Source organism: Miniopterus natalensis, chromosome 3 (genome assembly GCF_054644295.1).
Source record: "Miniopterus natalensis isolate mMinNat1 chromosome 3, mMinNat1.hap1, whole genome shotgun sequence".
Classification (NCBI taxonomy): Eukaryota; Metazoa; Chordata; class Mammalia; order Chiroptera; family Miniopteridae; genus Miniopterus; species Miniopterus natalensis.
Window position 1 is genome coordinate 28,559,631 of NC_142083.1, and position 21,303 is coordinate 28,580,933.

Genomic DNA, 21,303 nt, shown 5'->3' on the forward strand with positions numbered 1-21,303 from the left:
AAGATAAGATTTTTATAAGGAAGCACTGGTGATGTCAGAGCTGCCAGGTGGAGGAACAGGAAATGGCCAGCAGGGTGGAGGCCTCTCAGAGGTAGCATGCCCCTCCAACTTTGTGAAAAATTGTAGTTGGTTTGAAGATTTAAAAGAGAAAATTCAAACCATAAAAGGTCTTATGACGGAATATAGTAGTCATTCTGTAACTTAAAGTAGAAAAGGCCATTTAAATCATAAAGTTGAAGGACAAATGACAAACGGGGGGAAATTATTTACAACATAATCAAAGGATCAGTAGAAGTGATAAAATGAAGCTATTGCAAACAGTAGAGAAATTGACCAAGTACAAGAAAATAAAACTTATTAGAGAATAAAAATAACCAAGAAATGTATGAAGACAAAGTTCAACTGCAGCATAAAATCCCAAAGGCAAATATTGGTGAATCCTGAACTTCCACTCATCAGATGAGCGAGGTGATAATCCAAGCTGGGCAGGCTGACTTGGGCCACTTGCTAAATGTGTAAAAACTGAGCTCCAGCCCTGCCATCCTGAGCCGAGGAATCTGTCACAATGAACGATCACAAAGGGTAAGAGAGGAAGGCATAGTGATGTTTATAGTAGCAAAAAGCAGGACAGAGCCTAGGGGGTGCAGGCTGCTCAGGGGTGCTGGGTACACAGTCCACCAGGCAACACAAGTTGGAGGCAGCTGCGTGCAGCATGATCACACTTTAAAAAAAATCCTTACCCAAGGATGGGTGGATGGAGAGATATATATGATATATATATAAATGATTTTTAGAGAGAAGGTAAGAGAGAGAGAGAAAAGCATCGACGTGAGAAACATCGGTTGTCCCCCCACTCCGCACCCCATACACACCCTGACTGGGAGCCAAACCCATGACCTGCAGGTGTACAGGATGATGCTCCAAACCACTAAGCCACACCCGCCAAGGCCATGATCACACTTTCATAAAAAATATTTCTTTTCTAATTCTTCCATAGTGTTAATGCATTTCTTAGGTTAAAAAAATTAAATACACTGTATGTAGAATGATCCTATTTTTAGGTCAAAATGTATCTCATTTTGGGTAAAGAAGGCAGATTAAGATATATCTAATTTTGCTCCCTCATGAAACACCATCAAAGCTTTAGCAAACTCCTTTGAGGCACAGAAATTGGGGGAGCAGTGGGGCTGGGAAAAAGGGACAGACTGTGGGTGGGTTGTGAGGCTGAGGGGTGGCTGTGGAGAGACAGGGAGAGCACGTCCAGCAGGGCACCATCAAGAAGGGACATTCAGAAAAAAACCAAAATTCCATGGAAATGGAAAATGTTATAGCAGAGTCCAGCTGGTGTGGTTCAGCGGTTGGGCATCAACCTACGATCCAGAAAATTGCGGTTTGATTCCCGGTCAGGGCACATGCCCAGGTTGCGGGCTCGGTCCTCGGTGAGGGGCGTACAGGAGGCAGCCAATCAATGACTCTCTAATCATTAATGTTTCTATCTCTCTCTCCTTTCCGCTCTCTGAAATCAATAAAGAGATATATTTTTTAAAAAAATGTTATAGCAGAGGCAAAAACACTCACATGAGGTTAGAAGGTAAAGTTGAGAAAATCTACACTGAAAATAGAGCAAAAAAGTCAATGATATGGAAAACAAAACAGGAAAAAAAATTAGTGAACCAGCTGGAAGTGTGGAATTCTAGAAAACCGGAAAGCTTATCAAAGACAACAGTAGATCCCAGAGCAGAGACACACGCTGGCCAAAGGAGGAACCTCCAGCCCAGCAGTCACTGGGGCCAAAGTGCCCTGAGACCAGAGGTAAACAGGCATCCAATGAGATAAAACAGGGCCCAGGCCAAGGTCAAGAGCAGAATAGAGAAGGACTCCTCCACTGCAATGCATGAAGCTAAAAGACATGAAATGGTGCCTCCAAAATTCAGGAAGGAAATTAAAGCTACCATGAAATGTGAAGGCAGGAAAAAACATTGTCATATATGCAAGATCTCAGAAATCTGCATCCCACCATGCCTTTCTCTGGAAAGTTCTGGTGGGTATTCTGCTCAAAACAACAGAAACAAGAAGAAAGAAGAAAATTTGGCATATGGGAAATAGCAGTCCCCACAGGACAGAGAGGATACCCCAGAGGATGGAGGAAAAGGAGGAAGAGGAGACTCCACAGGACGTCCCACAGGCCAGAGGTGACCCCAGGCAGGGCAGCCCCTTCAGCTTGGGGTGTCCCAAGTCAGCCACGCACTGGGCTGCCACCACCAAGGCACCTGGCAAGCTGCCTCACCTCCAGCTGTACCTGCTTGCCCTGGATGTGCTGATGGTCTCCTGATCCTGACCCTTCCCCCCACTGGTCAATGGCTGGAGCTGCGGTTGGTTGTGGGGAGACCAGGGAGGGGAAAATACAGTATCCACACCTCGCCATGCCTGCTGGCCACCCTGGGGACCCCCTGCCAGTGGCGATCCTCCCACCCTGACTGCCCTAAGGTGATCTGACAACTCGAGGATCCAGAGACAACTTCCAGTCACTCTTCACCTTGCCCTACATACCTGGCTGTGCAGGCTCTTTGTCTTCACATTATTTACATGGAAATAGTGGTTGATAAAATAATGATTTTACTTAAAATCATGTAGTCAAGTGCAGCACAATGACGCTTCAGTCACCAACAGACTGCATATATGATAGTGGTCCCCTAAGATTACAATGGAGCTGTTGCCTAGTGTCGTCCTAGCCATGGTAACGTCCTACCACAACGCATTCCTCGTGTGTTTGTGCTGATGCTGTTGTAAACAAACCCACTGAGCTGACAGGAGTATAAAAGTGTAGCACATACAGTTATGTACAGTACATAATACTTGATAATAATAAACAACTATGTTACTGGTTTAGGTATTTACCATACTATACTTTAATCATGATTTTATCTCGTGTTGTTTTGCACAGTAACAGGCTGTACAGGCTGGTAGCCCAGGAGCACGAGGCTGTACCACACAGGCTAGGTGTGCAGTGGGCTGTGCACCCAGGTCTGTGTAAGTGCCTCTGTGATACTCTCACAACGACGAAATTGCCTCACCATGCATTTCTCAGAATGCATCCTTGTCACTAAGCGGCACATGACTAAGCTTTTGAAAAGCATTAATATGCATGCATTTAGGAGGGAAAGTCTGGGTTATAACATACTGAGTGTTAACATTGGTTATTTCAAGAGGCAAGTTTTAAAATATTTTTCCCATTTGGCTCCTCTGACTAGAGCATTAACCTGGTCACCTCCTTCCTGGAGCATTGACCTGCTTACCCCCCTCCCGGAGCACTGACCTGTTCACCTTCCTCCTGGAGTGTTCTGAGTTCCCGGAGACTCTCCAGCTCCTGTAGACACCTGTTGGAGGTGAGGACCAGCCTATGGACCGCTTCATCCACTTGGTTGTACAGCCGGGAGGCAGCCTCAATGCTGTCTCTGGAAGAGAAGGCAGCTGGTCTGGTGTTGTGTCTTGATCACTGGTTTGCTCACAGGCCATCCCCTTAGAAATATGCTGTTGGTGACAACCTACTTAAAAAACACAACTGCACTCTTCGTATGTCCTTCACGTCTGACAGAAATGGAAGCCCCAGATGGGGCCCATGGCCAGAGCAGGAACTTGAACGGGCCCATAAGTGGTGACACCTGCTGGCCACATGTATGCAAGCACCTCAGAGGTGGGACTGAAATGTGGGTGGGTGGATGCAGAACCCCAGGACAGAGGAAGCACGCCGTCAGGCCCTCTGACTGCTGAATCCCACTAAGATGAGTTTTGTCTTCCACTTGAGCACTCCAAGGAATCAGCTAGTTTTCCTTGGAGTCCTTGAATGAGAAAAACTCTGGTCCAGTCAAGTATGTCTGTCAGACGAATGGAGGTCTGGCTGGGAGACGTTCTTGGAGATGCTGCCTATGACGGAGCAAGGCTTCCCCTGTGGGGCTAAATGCTGTGCTTCACCCCAACCTGCCCCAGCGTTGACACTCACCGGCCGTCTTCGCTGGTCGCTTGCTCTTTCCTCCTTAGCTGTGCCAGCACAGTGCCACCTTCCAGGCGCAGGGAGACCAGCAGTGGGTCTTCCAGGACTCGCTTCATTATGGCCTTGTGCTCACTGATTAACTCTGTGACCTCCTGCGGGGTTGGGAGGAATGTGCATAGAACCCCCTCCTCCAGGCAGGTCCTCCCAGGTCTAATGCTGGGTAGGAATTAGGTGTGACCGCACTGGGCTTTCATCAATCAAGCTGAAGCATGGAGGGATGGCCACATCCACCACCTGGTCCTAGCAGATGCCTCACCCAGGGGAGGGAAGTCTGAGATTGAGCTTCCCGGGCAGGGGCACAGGGAAGCTGAAACTCAGCAGTAAAACCTGGTGTCTGGGGCTAGCACACCCTGGGCACCCATGAGGCGTCTCCAGGTTATCACAGGTCCTTCCAGCCAGCCCTTCTCTGTATTGTGTTTGAAGTGCTTGCTCCCAACAGCACTCACTTGCTGGCATAGCATCAAATGTAGGGGTGTTGTTTCTCTTTTAGGCAGGGTGGAATTTTTTCTTTTTAGTCACAAGGGGGGAGGAAGTGGTCCTTTGGAAGTCATTTGCTAACTGAAAAGGATCTACAAATCCAAAAGGTCTGAGAATCTCTGTTATGGATGATGGTGAAACCAAATATTAATTTTCAAGTTTTGGCTAAACTTCTATGTTTCCACCTGTCAAATAAAATAAAATACCCAGGACCCACCTGTGCCGTGCTTAGGATCCTGTGGGTGTTCAGGGAGCCGACTAAATTTTGTAAGAGAGCAATGGCGTCCTGGCAGTTTATGGTAAAGGGCTCCAGTTTCTATTGTAGTTGAGAGGATGACACAATAAAGACACATTCTGTCAGACACTGAAGTAAGCAGCTATGAGTTCCCACATTTAAACTGATCTCAGGTAGTAAGCCTGTTATGGTGTCACCCAGCAATCTCTGGGTGTCTCAGAAGCAAGGGAGCAGCTCCCTCCCCACCCAGGGCTGGATTTCACTGGCATTCTTAAACACCTTGCTGACTGGTCACAAGTATACACGTTTCCATGTCCGAACGTTGCTGAGGGTCACGAGATAACTCTTGTCTACACTTACATTAATTTAAGTAATTTTAAACACCTTGCTAACCAGAGTAGCTGGCCACCCAGGTGAGTTCTGGCTCAAAATAGACAGTCAGCAAGGTTTAAGCCCTTGCAGCACAGTTGTTAGAAACAGTCTACAAATGGCAACTGTGAAAGATGTGAGGCCAAGGATGGTGATGCCCTTTCAGATTTGAGTAAAAACATCCATTAGGAGAAGTCCCCTGGTAACTGTGGCACATGCAGCTGCTGTGAGCTGCTCCTTACCCTACGGAAGCAGATCCAGTCACTGTGGCTGTAGGGAAAGGAGCCTTCGAGTTCTGCAGTCAGCTGAGAGCTGTCAACAAACTTGTGCAGGGCCTTCAGGGAGCCCACCACCTCACACTGCCAAGGAGAGGGAAACACTGGTGGAATGGGTCATTCCTGGGAGAGCTGCTATTGATGGGTTCAGCTATGCTGCCTTGCAGGAGGCATTAACGGATTGCATGTGGTTGCACACAGGAATAAAGGTAAGAAGGAATGAAAGGAGAGGGTAGCAATGAGAAATGAAGGAAACACCCCAATTAAGGAAAGACAAAAAGAGGAAAAGACTGGGAAGGAAGCAGGGGCAAGATGATAAGGGGAGAAGGGAAAAGGCAGGAAGAGGAAAGAAAAAGTGAGGAAGGAAGTGCGGATGTGCTACTTGGTATGACAGAGTTGACCCTTCTCAGACAAAACCACAAACTCTGAACAAAGTGCAATGATAACAGTCTGAAAGCTCTGAGAGGGGAATAAAGCTGGGCTTATTGTGAGTACCTGAAACCTGGATGAAGGAACCAGGGATGGTTTTCAGTTTGAGTCTAACCAAGTTAAATTCATGCTAAAATAGAACTGTATGGAGGTTTATAACAGAATCCAGAGTCTTTACAACAGAATTTTCCACAATGTCTAGAATACCATCCAAAATTACTTGACACATGAAGACTCAGGAAAATGGGACTCATTCTCAAAGGAAAAGATAATCAACAGAGTTCAACCCAGAGAAGACACAGATGTTGGAATTACTGGATAAGTACTTTAAAGCAACTACTATAATTATGCTCAACGATGCAAAGGAAAAATGCTTGCAATTAATGAGAGGATACAAAATCTCAGCAGAGACACAGAAAATATATTTTAAAACCCACTGGAAATTTTATAGCTGAAAAATACAATACCTGAACTAAAAAATTCACTAGATGGGATTAATAGCTGACTGGAGATGAGAGTATGGAATCAGCGACCTTGAAGATAGATCAGTGGAAACAATCTGATATGAAGAAGAGATGATATCAGTATGAGATGACATCTATGAGATGACATCAGTATGTATAATTGAAATCCTAGAAAGAGAGGATTGCCTTAATTAAGCAGAAAAAGCATTTCAAGAAATAATGACTGAAATCTTTGTAAATTTGGATATAGACATAAAATTTCAGCCATACCTAACAGGATAAATATGAAGAAAACCACACCTAGTCACATTAGAGTCAATTTGCTGAAAAGAAAGAGAAAATCTTGAAAGTAGCCAGAAGAAAATGACATTTCCTATAGATGAACAATTACTTGAATTACTATGAATTTTTCATCAGAAAATAGGCCAGAAAACAACAGGGCAACATCTTTAAAGTGCTGTAAAAACAAAGAAACAAAGAAACAAACAGAAAAACTACTGTGAAGCCAAAATTCTATATCACATGAAAATATCCTTCAAGAAAGAAAGCAAAATAAAGAAGTTTGCCGATAAAAAAGAAAGAAGAAGAAAAAGAGGAAAAGAAAACTGAGGTGGAGAAGATCAGAGTTTCAAAGTGTTCTGACGTTATGCTCTGCACAGCTCCTGCAAGAACTGAAGGGTCAGACACAGGCCTCCAGGCTTCTTTGTGGGTGAGACCAACACTTACATAAATTCTTTCATGTTTTATCTCATCTGGGTGTGCCTTAACATTTAATGTTATGCATCACTCAAAGTCATATCCAACGCTGAGGGTCTAAAACCATTACCTGAATTGTTGCATCCTTGTCAGGCCTAAATGCCGATTCTTTATCCACCAACAGCAAAATGGTATAAATTATGGGGGTAGATGTGTTCTAAAATAAGTAAAAAGTATTAATTAGCTTTCTAATTTTTAACTTCATTGAGTTAATAGAATTGTCCAATTTTGATTGGTGCTACTTCCACTTTGATATTTCCCCAAAATACCTAGAATGCATAAAATGCCTTTGCTCTAAATGTAAATTATTAGCCCTTATGAATTATTTAATGTAATCAGGTTTACTGGCTGTAATTTATATATAATAACATTCACCTTTGCTAGTGTATAGTTCTTTAAGTTTTGACATAACTTACAGTCATATAATCACCACCACTATGAAGATATAGAACAGTTTAGCATCCCAAAAGTTTTCCTCATGCTTCTTTGTAGTCAAGTCCTTCCCCCCAGCCCCTGGCAACTACTGATATGTTTTCTGTCTCAATAAATTTGCCTTTTCCAGTTATATTAATGGAATCACACAGTATTGGCTTCCTTCACTTAGGAGGAATGTACTAGGGTACATTTGAAATTCACTCATGTTGTGAATATCAGCAGTTCACCCTTTTTTATTGTTGAGTAGTGTTCCACTGCATGAAGGCACAACAGTTGTTCCATTCACTAGCTGAAGGACACTGTATTGTTCCTAGCTTTTGGCAATCATAAGTAAAGCTACTATAAACACAGTGTGAACGTAAGTTTTCATTTCTCTTGGGTAAATAGCTAGCAGTGGGATTGCTAGGTCCTATGATAAGTTATGTTCAACTTCTGAAGAAATAGCCCATTGTTTTCCAGAGTGGCTGGACCACTCTGCATTTCCACCGGCAATGCCAAGTACTTGCTCTTGTCAGGTTTTGTTGTTGTGGTACGTCTGTTATCTCGTTTTGGTTTTAAGTTGCAGTTCTCCAATGACTAGTGATGTTGAATATATTTTCATGTGCTTATTTGCTATTCATATATCCTCTTTGGTGAAGTATGTTCAAATCTTTTGCCCATCTTTTAGTGCGTTGTTTCTTATTATTGAGTTTTGAGACTATATATTCTGGGTACAAGTCCTTTATCGGATATGTGTTTTGCAAACGTTTTTTCATAGTCCATAGCTTGCGTTTTCATTTTAGTAACTGTTTTTTGAGAAGCTTGGTTTTGGAGGCAAAGAAAAGTTGTTTTTCTCTCAAGTTGCTACTTATATGGGTGCCAATGATGTTATTACCTGAGGCATACCTACTTCAACCACTAACTTGAGAGACATGCATTTCTGAGATAGTAACAGATGTTCCCTTATTGTCCAGTTCAATTACAGCCATCCAGGAAATTCAGATTAACAATCTTTTAGCAAAATCAAAGGACTCAGAAAACCTTAGGGTTGTCAATACTTCCCTTACATCTTTAAACAGAACTTCCCTCAAAATCTTTCTGAAAAGCACTCATCTACCTATTTTCTTAAAAAACTTTACTTGGCAATTTCTCAGGCTTTACTGTTATATAGAATCGCATGTAATTAAGAAAGACCACAATCTCAAAGGAATTGCCGAGTCTTGAACAGAATATGAGCACAAAATTGGATGACATCCTGGTCTCCGACTTTTGAACCCAACAGCTGGTTGACAGTAGGTGTTACGAAAATAGGAGATTATGTGCTTCTGAAATGTCTTACAGAAATTGAATTTTGGCACGTCAAACCTGTTGCTGTGTCAAAGGAGATAACTCGGGCTTTAAAGGAATGCAAGGTGAACCTTTTTTGCAAAAAGCTAAAACTGAGCATGTACACTCCTCTGAAATGAAGACATCACCCATGAGGTTTGCTCTGAGATGTTTCAGCAGTGCTGGTGGCCCATAGCCTTATTTCCACACCCAGAATCTGCTCCCTGGCTTTTATTCCTGTGTCAGGCCAGAAGCAGCACCACTGCCCAGGTCTCCGAACCAGGGTCGCTGCTCCTGCTAACCCATCCACCCTACTGCCTGGCCTCGGCTCCAGGCCTCTTGTCTCCTGCCTGGAGGTTTTCATCATCTCCCCAGGTCTCAGCCTGGCCTCCTGGGTCCCAACATTTGCATTTATACTTGCCCCAGCCTTTGACCCTGAGTCTTTCCTGGGAAGAATTTCCATTTGGTGTTCCTAAACTTAAGAACCTGGGTGAGAACAGAGACTTGTTCTATCTCTGCACCTTTAGCAGAGATGGAACACAGGACACAGATTTTAGCCCAGGAGTAGCTGGGGCAGCTAGAGAAGCTTCCAGATGCCTCTGACACCCCAGACCCCTGCACAGCACTTGGCACACAAGGGGCCCTGTGTACACATGTCTGAAGGAGACTGATGTTCTCAGGCTCCCGTCTGGCCCTGGGTCCCTGGAACATTCCAGTGGTGCCTTTATCCCCATTCCGGGGACTCCCCAGTTCTCTCTGGATTTTACTCATGAACCAGAATCCAGAGGGGGATCTTCCTGGGGGAAACTTGCTGGACAACCTCCCTTGAACCCATCCCAGGGGGCTCTCAGAAGTCCTGGGCACCCAAGGTCCAGGGCCTTCACTCTCACAGCAAGTAGTGGCTGCCCTTCCATGCCTCCTTCCCTGTTTGGTAGAGCGCATACCTCTGCACCCCGATTTAGCCAGATGTTTGATATGGACATGCTATGAAGGAAGGGGTCGTTACCATTCCCGCTGAGACAGGGCATGACACCACACCACCTGCACAGGCTGATCCTGCTGGCACTGCTGTTAAGGTTTGCATTGATGAATGGGGGATGGGCCAGACACTCCTTCCAAGAGTCCTCTGTGCTCAGCCCACACAGCCCTGAGATGCTCAGGCACCGAGGACAGCAGTGACTCCAACTTACCTGCAGAGCTGTCAGGGCCTGAGAAAGGGCAGGGATGGCCGGACTCTTACGTGCATCCACCAGGATGACCAGCCCCAGGTCCCGCACCTCCTTCCTGGAAAGAAAAAGGTGGTGTTAACCACTGCAGGTTAAATCTCTTCTGGATGAGTTTCTCCATCTCTCAATGAGACATCCTCATCCAGATCTTCCCGTCTCTAGAACTCAGGAGTCTTGACTTTATACACATCAACCTTCTGCCTCCTGAGGAATCAAGCTGCTTACAGTTGGAAGCAGGCAATCAGGCCTCAATGTGACAGACCAGTCATGTCTGTCAGCATCTCTAGGCAAGGGGAGCTGCCAAAGTCTCAGAACTGTCTTCAGGCCACCACTCTGGCCCCTCCATCCACTGCATGCTGAGGTCAGCATGCTCCTCTGGCCAAGGCGGGCCTCACCCGTCACACTGCCCCCATCCTCATTCTCCTGCCTCTCAGTGCCACCAGGAAATGAACAACTGCCCTGGGGCTGTGTGCGCTCTTCCTTCTACCCAGAGGGTTCTTCTCTTCTTGTCTGTACCCACCCTCCTCCAGGAAACAGAGCACATCAGGAAGTCCCCTCCCCTGGCTGAGAATGCAGCGCCTTCCCCGCACTGTGGACTTGTCTTATGCTGGGGGCTGCAGTAAACTGGGTTCCCATGTGTGTCTCCTTGAGGGCAGGAACCATGTCCTATTTTCTTTTGTATTCCCAGGTAAGTGTTAGATGGATGGATGGATGCACAGGTCAGATGAATGACAGCCAACATCCTTTCTAATTCTAAAATTTTTGTGTATCTAATGGTCTGATGGTCGTGCACTTATAAGGCACGCCCACAGACCATGTGGCTCCTTGTAACACACCTGCAGCAACAAGATACTGCTGGATGCTTTTCCTAATAATGCTGACATCTCAGGTACCCCATTCAGAGAGCTGAAGGCATGTGCTACATCCCATGACAGTGAGTGGATTTCAGCTTCTCAAGGTGCAATACTCGACCAGGATGCTAACAAAATTACAGCGTTTATAGGGAAATAACCAGCCAAACCCTGAGACCCCAGAATGAGTTTGTTTTAAATAATTTAGGAATGGTCCCCAACAGAGGCTTTCTCCCAGAGCACCGTGGGCTGGTGAAGATGCTGTCTCTGGAGAGGAGGCTTGGGCTGTCTGAATTTGCTGTGGCAAGGCAGAAAAAGCAGAGGGATGAGTTCCAGGTTCAAGTCCTGGTCCTGCTGACCCCACAAGTACCCTCAGCCTCGACTCGCAGATGCTTCATTATACAATGGAGAACACAGCTTGCCAGCTATGTGAGGCTAAGGATGCAGAAGGCTGTGTACTCTAAAAGTGCACAGCTCTCCACTGCAGCTCCCATTAGAGAAAGCTTCTTTAATAGAAAATGTCATTATCTGAAGGCTTTGACAGTGTTTACCTGAGTCTTACAAGGTATAAACTAATGTGAGACTGAAACTATTCTTTTTTATTTTTATTTAAAAAAATATATTTTTAACCCTCACCTGAGAATATTTTTTCCATTGCTTTTTAGAGAGAGTGGAAGGGGGAGAGAGAGGGAGAAACATCAATGTGAGAGAGACACAGCTATTGGCTGCCTCCCAATTGTGCCCCGACCAGGCCGGGGATTGAGCCTGCAACTGCAGGATGTGCCCTTGGCTGGAATCGAACCCGGGACCCTTCAGTCTGTGGGTCGACACTCTAACCATTCAGACAAACCGGCCAGGGCTGAAACTATTCTTTTCCAGTGTAGTTTTAATATATTGAAATCTTTGCTGAAGGACAAACTTGAAATCCCAGGCTCCCCGAAAGACAGGGAAACTAGTACCCTGCAGACAACTGGGAAACCTGCCTGTGAAAGGAGTGTTAGGGAGAACATTTTAATTCCTTTTCTGCCTGCATGTTCCCGCACTGACCCTACCTATACTGTTTCAGAAGAAATTAAAATAGAAAGCTGATACATTGCAAAGAACATGAGATCACATGTGATAATGCACCACGTGACATGTGCCCACATGAGCTCACATCATGTGATGTGATAATGTTCTCACATCACATGACCTTGTGCCATATAACATGTGCCCACATGAGCTCACACGTGTCACATGGCACATTCTCACATGAGATCACATCACATGATGTGTGCCATGTAACTGCTGTGATGTGATGTGACATGATGTGATGGAAGATGATGCTCTGGACTTCAGTCCAGGTACTTCAGGGAGATTACTTCTAACCCTCTGACACACCTCTGAGACAGCTGTCACCATCCCGTTTTATGCTGAGGTACACCACGTGCCCACCCAAAAATTTCAATGCCAGGATTCGGAGACGGGCCATGTGACCTCATGACTGAGCTCATCCTCCTCCAGGGGGTGCTTACACCTGGCACCACAGGGGTACTCTGTGGATGGCAGCCGTGAGGACTATCCAAAGTGTGTTTGTATCTGATGAGATCGAGAGGCCCTAAATAATGCACTTCAATGACCCTGGACTCCAGCTTTCCTGTCTCTGTCCTTGGTCCACAGAGAGACCTGAAACCACAGCCCCAGAGAAGGTCCCCCAAACATGGCTGCTTTCTAGGCAGACCTGCTCCATACGGTTGTCCTTACGCAGGATCCAGGAGGCCTGGTCCTCTGAGAATCCTGTCAGGAGGATGTGTCTCTCTTGAGGAGCTGCACACTTTCTTTCTGGCCCATGGCATTGCCTGGCTGAACATAAAGTTCAACTAGCATGAGTTGGTCTTTCCTGCTTCCTAGTACCAGGTTCTTCCCATTTGAATGATTTCTTCACCTGTTTCTTCTAAATATTATCTTCATATCAGTTCATGTCTTTATCCAAGGCCACTTCAAGTATGTTTTAGAAAAAGGTGGAGTATAAAACATGTAAATAAAGAACGCTTAACAGTGAGTACTGAACAGTGCAGAGCAAAGCAGAGTTCAGGGGTTGAGTGTGTGGCAGAGCCTTGGTTCAGGGGGAGAGGCAGGGTGAGCAGAGGGGAATGATGGGTGGGGAAGGGGAGAGGTGGGAGATGGGGCTTGGCACAGAGAGGAGCCAGACGGCAGGAAGCTGAGGAGCAGGCGAGAGTGTGCTACCCATGTCACAAGGGTCCCGGAGGCGAGAGACAAAAACCCTCTCATGAGGACACATGCTCACACGGATTTATCCCCAGAGGGATCTGAAAGGTGGAAACCTGCTGTCCTACCTGGGAATGCCATGGAGGTATTTCAGCAGGCAGGTCAGCTCGGCACTGGACATGTGTTGGCTGGACCAGAGTGGGCCCCTCGTGCAGACCTGCACTACTGCTCTCCCTTGGCGGTCTCGGGTCCCTGCAGAAATAGAGGGCATTGTGAAAGGGGCAGCTCCAGTGGGGACACACATGGCTTCAAGCCTGAGAAATAGTGAGCTAGAGTCTGCAAACTGTTATTGGCTTAGATGTGAGATCTGCCAAGAGAGGAGAGCCTGGCACTTACCTGGGCAAGTGCAGGCCATGTGCACCTGGGAGAGTGATGGCCACTGTTACCATCTGAATGTTTGTGTTCCCCCAAATTCACATGTTCAATTCCTAATGCCTGATTGATGGTGTTAGGAAGTGGGGCCTTGGGAGGTGCTTAGGTGATGAGGGCAGAGCCCTCGTGAATGGGATCAGTGCTCTTGTAAGAGATCCCATAGGCTCCCTTGCCCCTTCCACCACATGAGGACACAGTGAAAAGGCACCGACTATGAACCAGGAAGAGGTCCCGCACCAGAACCTGATGATGTTGGCACCTTGATCTTAGACTTTCAGCCTCCAGAACTGTAGAAGTAAATTTCTGTTTTTATAAGCAACCCAGTCTGTGGCATTTGTTATAGCAGCCCAAACAGAGTAAGACAGCCATGCTCACCTGGCAGGGTGACGGCCCCAGACTGCAGCAGCTCTGGGTGGACATCCAGCACCTGCCTGGGCACCTGGCTGGGCACAGCTCCTGGGTTGGGTGGCTGCTCTTCTCCCTCAGCACACAGCAGCTCAGCAAGCACATCTGGAAACTTGCTGGGGTCGTGTCGTCGGAAGCTGCAGCCATCCGTGTTGACACCAGCTGGACAACAGAAAGAGATCTTGTCAAAGATAAAGTATTGCTCTGGTTTGAAGGCAGCTGCTCCGTTTGCTACAAAAGTGAGGATAAAATCATGAGTGAAAATAGTGCGTTTCCACGAGAACTTGTCCCATTTCTGGTGGAAATGTAGGTGTGCCACGCCTGCTGGGAAAGGTGTGTTCCTGGGAAGTGGGGCATAAACAAACATGTACTGTGAAAAAGTTCAGTCCCGCCAGGAGTGCTCACTACCTGAAGACCTCGGAGAGAAACGTTTTATACTGAATGCTGTCATCATTTATTCTGTAATGTGGGCTTCACTTTCCTGTCCCTAAGCCCCATCCTTAATTTCTTCCAGGGCTGACATCGTCTAACTGCATGGCTTCCTCATTACAGCTGGACCTGAGAAGTCCACAGGATTGTTTCACACACACACACACACACACACATATATAAGCTTTATTGAGATATATTTTACATATCATAAAATTCACCCACTTCACATGTGTACAATTTAGAGGTTTTTAGCAACTTTACCAAATGGTGCAACCATCACTATAAATCAGTTTTAGAACATTTTTGTTCCTTGAAAAAGAATGGCCCCCCCCCCCCCCGCCCATTTACATTAAATCTCTCCCACCCCAGCCCCAGGCCACTGCCTGTCTACCTTCTGCCTGTAAATTTAACTATTTGGACCTTTCATGTAAACGGACCAAACACGATGTGGTCTCTTGCCTGGTCTCTCGCACTCAGCAGGATCATTTTTGAGGTTCACCCATGACGCTGCCTGTGCCAGAGCCTCATTCCTTCCTGTGGTGGGTCTCGTTCTGCTGTCTGATGTCCCACATTCTGTCTATCGCTCCACTGGCAGATGGACTCCAGCTGCACAGTATCCTTGAGGGTGAACTTTTTCATGTATGCTCACACATTTTCTAGGACACATCACTGGCCAAAGGTAAGATCAATTCTGCAGTGAACCCCAAGCTTTATCACATGGACGGGGGGGGGGGGCAGACATCACATTCACGTGAGCCTTTTCTTATTAGACATCTTCCTAATGGAACAGGTCATTCGTGTAGGCTTCTCCCGAATTCAGCCTGCGCCGTGAGGCAGTGAGACGAGAGGTCTGAGGTCGGGGCTATAACACTCAAATGGCCAGGAATCAAGGCAGTACCCACGTGCGGCTAACGAGAAACAGTTGTGCAGTTACCACTGGTTGAATAAACAATGAATGCTCTGAGTATGATATTCTTAAAATAAGTTCTGAAATGCTACACTTATAGTTTTGAAATTACATTAATTTTATGTTTAAAGAGGAGACAAAGCAAAGAGTCAGGAGCTGAAGCAAGCCGGAAGAGAGGAGGAGTATGCAGGAGAAGCAAGCAGGAACAGAGGAGGAGGGAGCTGGAACAGAGGAGGAGCATGTAGGAACAGAGGAGGAGGAAGCTGGAACAGAGGAGGAGCATGTAGGAACAGAGGAGGAGGAAGCTGGAACAGAGGAGGAGCATGTAGGAACAGAGGAGGAGGAAGCTGGAACAGAGGAGGAGCATGTAGGAACAGAGGAGGAGGAAGCTGGAACAGAGGAGGAGGGATCTGGAACAGAGGAGGAGGGAGCTGGAACAGAGGAGGAGCATGTGGGAACAGAGGAGGAGGAAGCTGGAACAGAGGAGGAAGCTGGAACAGAGGAGGAAGCTGGAACAGAGGACAAGCATGCAGGAACAGAGGAGGAGCAAGTAGGAACAGAGGAGGAGCATGCAGGAACAGAGGAGGAACAAGCTAGAACAGAGAAGGAGCATGTGGGAACAGAGGAGGAGGAAGCTGGAAGAGAGGAGAAAGCTGGAACAGAAGAGGAGCATGCTGGAACAGGAGGGGCAAGCTGTGCCTATCGCTACAGAAGAGTGAATGTGATAAATGTCACTTGTTTAACTTAGGTGTCAGCAAGGGGTTCCAGTGAGGCATTTTCCTGTGTTCATGAACACATGGAGTCCGTGACCACACCACAGACTTGACTCCAGGAACAGTGGGGTATGGAGGGGAAAGCATATACCAATGATCCACTGGTCACTGGTTGGGTAATCAGTGGTCTTGGCCCTCTGACCATACCTTTGGTATCACTGCCCACCTCCTCATGGCTAGAAGCAGCCTCCACTTATTCGCAGTGTCTTCCTTCCTTCCTGGATGTTAGACACCACACAGGTGGGTTCTGCTTTATCAGTGAGGAGGGCGAGGAGGTAGAGTAAGAAGGGAAGGGGCACTGTGCCCAGGCAGTAAACTCCTCCAACATCAGGTGTCCCTGGCAGCCCTCAGTGTTACCGCACATGTAATCTCTGGGTACTGCGTAGACAAAGCCCACTGGGCCTGAGAGAAATGATTACCTGAGAATACAACATTTCTGATGAAGAGACCTTGGATCTTCCTAGACGTGCTACTCTACAACCAGGGAGTCGACTGGCGCAGTTTCCACTTGGAAGTACTGGACTGTTTAAACCTGCCACCTTTATGACTGTTACATGTCATCTGGTTGTTGTCAAAGGTCTGCAACCCTGTGCTACAACACTGTCAGTGACAATGTGCCTGAATGTCCATGAAAGCATTTGCACAGCCAGCACTTCTCCGAGGGGAGAAATTTACTTGATTATGTTTTACATGGACACTTGGGGTGAAAACATAAGCTCTGTCTCCTAGCTGTGGATCTGCTGCAATCATGAATTTTCATGGTGTCACCCAGTATGAGTGTGGGATTGTGTGTTTTCTGCCCAATAAGAATGGGAAAGGAAATGGACAATAAAGGACAGGTTAGGGCCTGGAAACAATGGTCAGAGAGTTATTGCTTCAATTTTAATTGAATTGCAGAGAGTCAATAGAATGTTTTCTGTGTCAACCCTAAGTAAATAATTGTATTATAATCACTCTGTAGTGTGTGTGCTATGCTTTCTGAATCCTGTCAGAATTTTTGGCAGGAGGGCACAGCCTATTTTGGGGGGGAGGCCCTTGCACAGGTGCAGCAGACAGGCACGCCCAGAGCTACGAGGTCTCCAAGAGCCCTCAATGCAAACAAGATTGGAGCCCCCACTGGGGCAGGCGAGAGGCCAGGTGAGGAAACCAGATAGGAGCCCTTACACCTACTCCTGTATTTATTTTGTGGGGCTGCTAGTGCTAAACCTGCTTTCTGAGGCCTACAGCACGTTCACACTTTTTGCTTCTTTCCAAAGTCATTGTTTTTGTTCATCACAGGACATTATACAAAAAAAAAAAAAAAAAAAGGAAAATAGCTGAAATATTTGACTTAAGAAAAATGTTGCCGTTCTTTCCTTATCTTTCTTGATGCACAGCACACACTCGAGATAATTAGTTTCCCTCCAGAGCCTACAGAAAAGTCTCCAGGAATGGATGCTCAGAGACTTACTGAGGGCCTTCGAGTGTGTGTAACTAAGGAGCACAAAGTCACTGGCCTGGTGTCACTTAAAAATGAACATTATACCGATTTACCCACATGAACAAGTATTAACACAATGTTGGGGTGTTTGCTGATGTTTCCACTCGCAGAACCTGTGATTGTGACCTTATTTGAAAAAGGGTGTTTGCAGATGTGAATACATAAAGTTTTGGGTGGGCCCTAAATCCAATGACAAACGTCCTCATAAGAGAGAGGAGAGAGGTTTGAGGCATGGAAAGACAGAGAGGATAGCCAGGCATGCGGCCACAAGCCCAGGAATGCCTAGAGTCCCCAGCAGCTGGAGAGAAAGGACGGACCCTCACTGAGAGCCTGCGGCACTGTGAGGTCAGACTTCTGTCCTCCAGACTGTGAAAGGATGAATTTCTGTTGTCCTACGCCACCGCGTCTGCAGTACTTTGTGTGGCGGCCACAGAAAAGAAACACACATGAACATTATTTTCAACAGTCAATATGGATATGGAGACAGGTTTCTACTAAACTAAGTGACCAGACCAAACGGGACAGGGTGGGACAGGAGAGGAGAAGTTGAGGGAGAAAGGGGACAATGGAGGAGGGGAGAAGGGGAGAAGGGACATTTACCTTCCTCTTTGGTGCAGCCAGAGGGGTGGCTGGAGCCCAAGTTTCTGGTCGTCACAGCTTGTCCTCCTAAGAGACCTCCAGATCCAGCACTGGCTGAATGGGGGGAGGCCGGCCGGACGTCACCCCGGAAGCTCCTGACAGATCTGTCCCAGGACTGAGACCTCCTGATAAGGGTCCTCCCAGTGGCTCCTGGACAGCTTTCTTGACTCCGGGTTCCCTGGGGGTCCCCTCGAGAGCCAGGGGTTTCACTCTGGGTCCGGCCGGCCGCTGCCTCGGCCCCCTTGCTCTGGGCGCCGCAGGCCTCCTCCGCGAGGGACTCCTCAGAGCTGGAGCCCAGCGGCATGGGGTTCTGAAGGGCCTCCATGTAGGACTTCCGGAACCAGCGTCTGGCCTCCACGCCGCCAGGGGCCCCAGGCAGCCGCCTTCTGGAGCTCGGGCTGCCTGTGTCCTCCGGAGAGGTGAGGGCCTGGGGGCCATCCTTCTTGTCCACAGGGTCCAGTCTCCCTCCGGGTTGTTCAGGGCCCTCAAGGGGCTCCCACGGGCTGACATCAGAGCTCCTGGGCAGGGTCCCGGCGCTTTCGCACTCAGCTCTTCTCAGGTAAGGAAGGTGGCTGGGCTGGTCACTGCCAATATGCCCACCGCAGGGAGGCAGGACTGGAGTGTCGCTGGAAGGGGTGCTCCCCCATGGATGGGGGCTGGCCATGGCTGGGGCTGGGGCCGGCGCCTCCGAGGAGGTGCTGGGCGGCTGCTCAGGCCCAGGATGGCTGGAGCAGCTGGGCAGGACTCTTCCGCTGGTAGGTACAAACACAGGGACGGTGACGTTGCTCCATGGGGTGCGGTAGACAGCAGAGCCTGAGGTCAGCAAGCAGTTTTTCAAGAGGACACTGTTGCGTTCCCTGTTCACCCGGTCCAGGAACTCTCCTGTGAAGACACAGCCGTACATGGCCTCAGGCACTGCGACTTCCTCTGAGCCTCGTCCCAGCCGAGAGAGGCATTTTAAGACCAGTCTGGCTGACTGCTTCCCCACTGATGTGACCTGCAGGTAGAAGTCCCCGGGCCTGAGCCTGACTCCGCGGAGGGATGCCAACTGCACCACCACCTTCCCATGGATGCACAGTGGCCAGCCTTCGTGGAAGAAGATGAGACCTGTGTACCTGGCCTGGGACAAGAAAGGGAGGGAGATTAGCGGCTGGTATGGAACCTGTTGGGACCCCAGATCTCCATCCAGCAGGGGGAGAGAGCAACGGCCCCCCTGCACCTCAGAACACCAAACAAATCATTAGGGCTGAAAATGGGGTTTCTTCTTAATTCAGTGAAGTCAGTCAAAATCACACTTTTATAGCTCCTTCTGGGAGGCTGGGGGTTGGTAGGCAACAGGACAGGCAGGGAGGAAGCCACCCCAGGCACAGTCTCATGCATCAGAGCCCAAGAAGACTCTGTGGGAAGTGACTCCTAGGGGTCATCCCTACCTGGGCTTCCACACTCCCACCTCCCCAACGCTCGCCCTCTGTCTAGCCTCCAAGGGGTTCTGGGCACCCATGGGCACCCTGCCTCAGAGTATGGCCTCTGGAGTAGCACGTGGGGGGCACAGTGAGAAAATGTGGAATCTGGGCAGGACACCAACATAGGCTACATCTCCCATGTAATGGAATGGGTGGTTTCTACTTATTGAGTCAGTGAAGTTTACAGCCAAGCCATAGGTTAAGGGGAGAGTTCTTAAGCACTCTTTGAAATGAACTTGCTCTAAAAATGTTTCAACTTCAGGATGGATCAGACATAGTCAAACATGGGCCGCGTCTCCATGGGGCATGAGAGTGTCCAGCACTTAGGGAACAAGGGGTGGGACTCTGGCATGTCAGAAGCTGCAGCTACATGCTCTAACATGAAGCTACATTCCACAGTACAAGCTTAGTTCCAAAATATTTTGCTTTGCAACTTACTCTTCCCCATCCTAGCACTGACATACTGCACACACATTATTACAATAACAGAGAAAGGAAAAAGGAGAAAAATCTCAACCCAATATATCTCGAGAGACTTTAAACTTTTCTTTGCTCTTATCCATATAGGAAATAGCTTTTCTAAACTGGAACAGTAACATAGATATAATTTGGCATTCTTGTCTGCAGTCACCTTAGCAAACATTTCTCTATGTCACTCTCTCAGTTACCATCTTGAAGATCCCTCTATTTTTTTTTTTTTTTTAATATATCTGTATTGATTTCAGAGAGAGGAGGGGGGGGGAGAGAGAGAGAGATTGAGATAAAAACCCAGCCCAGGCATGTGCCCTGACCGGGAATCGAACTGCGATCTCCTGGTTCATAGGTCAATGCTCAACCACTGAGCCATGCCGGCTGGGCTCAATCCTTTATTTGATGTTTGTTTTCTGTAAATATTCTATATGTATTTTTGCTCCAGCTGTTGTCTTATTTCTGCCTTATGAGTTTCCGTGGGCTTTTAAAAAATTTTAACAATTTTCTGCACTTACCATTAGCAAAAGTTTCTATAATGCATCTACTGCTAGATGTATTCCTCCTAGTTCATTTGCTTTGTAGTTTTAGTTATGTTCTTTTCTTCTCTATAGAAGTTTAAATTTTACACAAGTTTCATTTCTTGAGTTTTTTTGGTGATGTCTTTTATTGCCTTAAAACTCAGAACTTAGTATCTTACCAAAGGTTGCCTTTCACATTTATTTTATTTAGTTTTTCTAAGTGCTGAAGTTTAAAAAATATTTAATATTTCATATATCTGGATAACTTTGAAAATTGTACCTCAGATATACCAGTGTGTTCTTAAGAGTGAAGGTCTCGTTAGCTATGTTCTTGCTGACATATAAGCTCACTGAGCATGTGCATGTTACACAGAAAGGAGGAGTGACGGCCTGCGAGGAGGCCAACACAGCGCAGTCTCTGCTGCAGATGCACCTGCCAGGTGCCCTCACACCTGTGGCCACATTTAATTAAAAATTAAGATTTTCAGATTGACAAAGTAATACTGTACATTGCAGAAACTGGAGAATCCAGGAAAAAATAAAGAATAAAATAATCCCAATACCAAGCCCCAGGTCAGCATTGTGGACATTTATGTGTTTCACTTCATTACTTTTTCTGTGCATTTTTTTAAAAAAAGATTTTTTAGAGAGAGAGGGAGGAAGAGGAAAAGGGAGAGAGAGAAACACTGATGACAGTGAAAC

The 21,303-nt window shown here is 47.0% G+C and overlaps 1 protein-coding gene across 5 annotated transcripts in view; it reads right to left on the bottom strand.

Annotated features, from left to right (window-relative positions):
• PLEKHG4B (pleckstrin homology and RhoGEF domain containing G4B) overlaps window positions 1–21,303 on the bottom strand; it is a 77,703-nt gene that overhangs the window by 19,664 nt on the left and 36,736 nt on the right. For all 5 annotated transcript variants that reach the window (XM_087815365.1, XM_087815366.1, XM_087815367.1 and 2 more), the window contains exons 3-11: window positions 18,111–19,269; window positions 13,889–14,080; window positions 13,210–13,333; window positions 9,987–10,080; window positions 7,127–7,213; window positions 5,375–5,491; window positions 4,746–4,844; window positions 4,001–4,143; window positions 3,317–3,455 (exon numbers count right to left, since the gene is read on the bottom strand). In XM_087815365.1, the coding sequence (XP_087671491.1) occupies window positions 3,317–3,455; window positions 4,001–4,143; window positions 4,746–4,844; window positions 5,375–5,491; window positions 7,127–7,213; window positions 9,987–10,080; window positions 13,210–13,333; window positions 13,889–14,080; window positions 18,111–19,269 (2,154 nt within the window). The remainder of the gene's footprint in view (window positions 1–3,316; window positions 3,456–4,000; window positions 4,144–4,745; window positions 4,845–5,374; window positions 5,492–7,126; window positions 7,214–9,986; window positions 10,081–13,209; window positions 13,334–13,888; window positions 14,081–18,110; window positions 19,270–21,303) is intronic.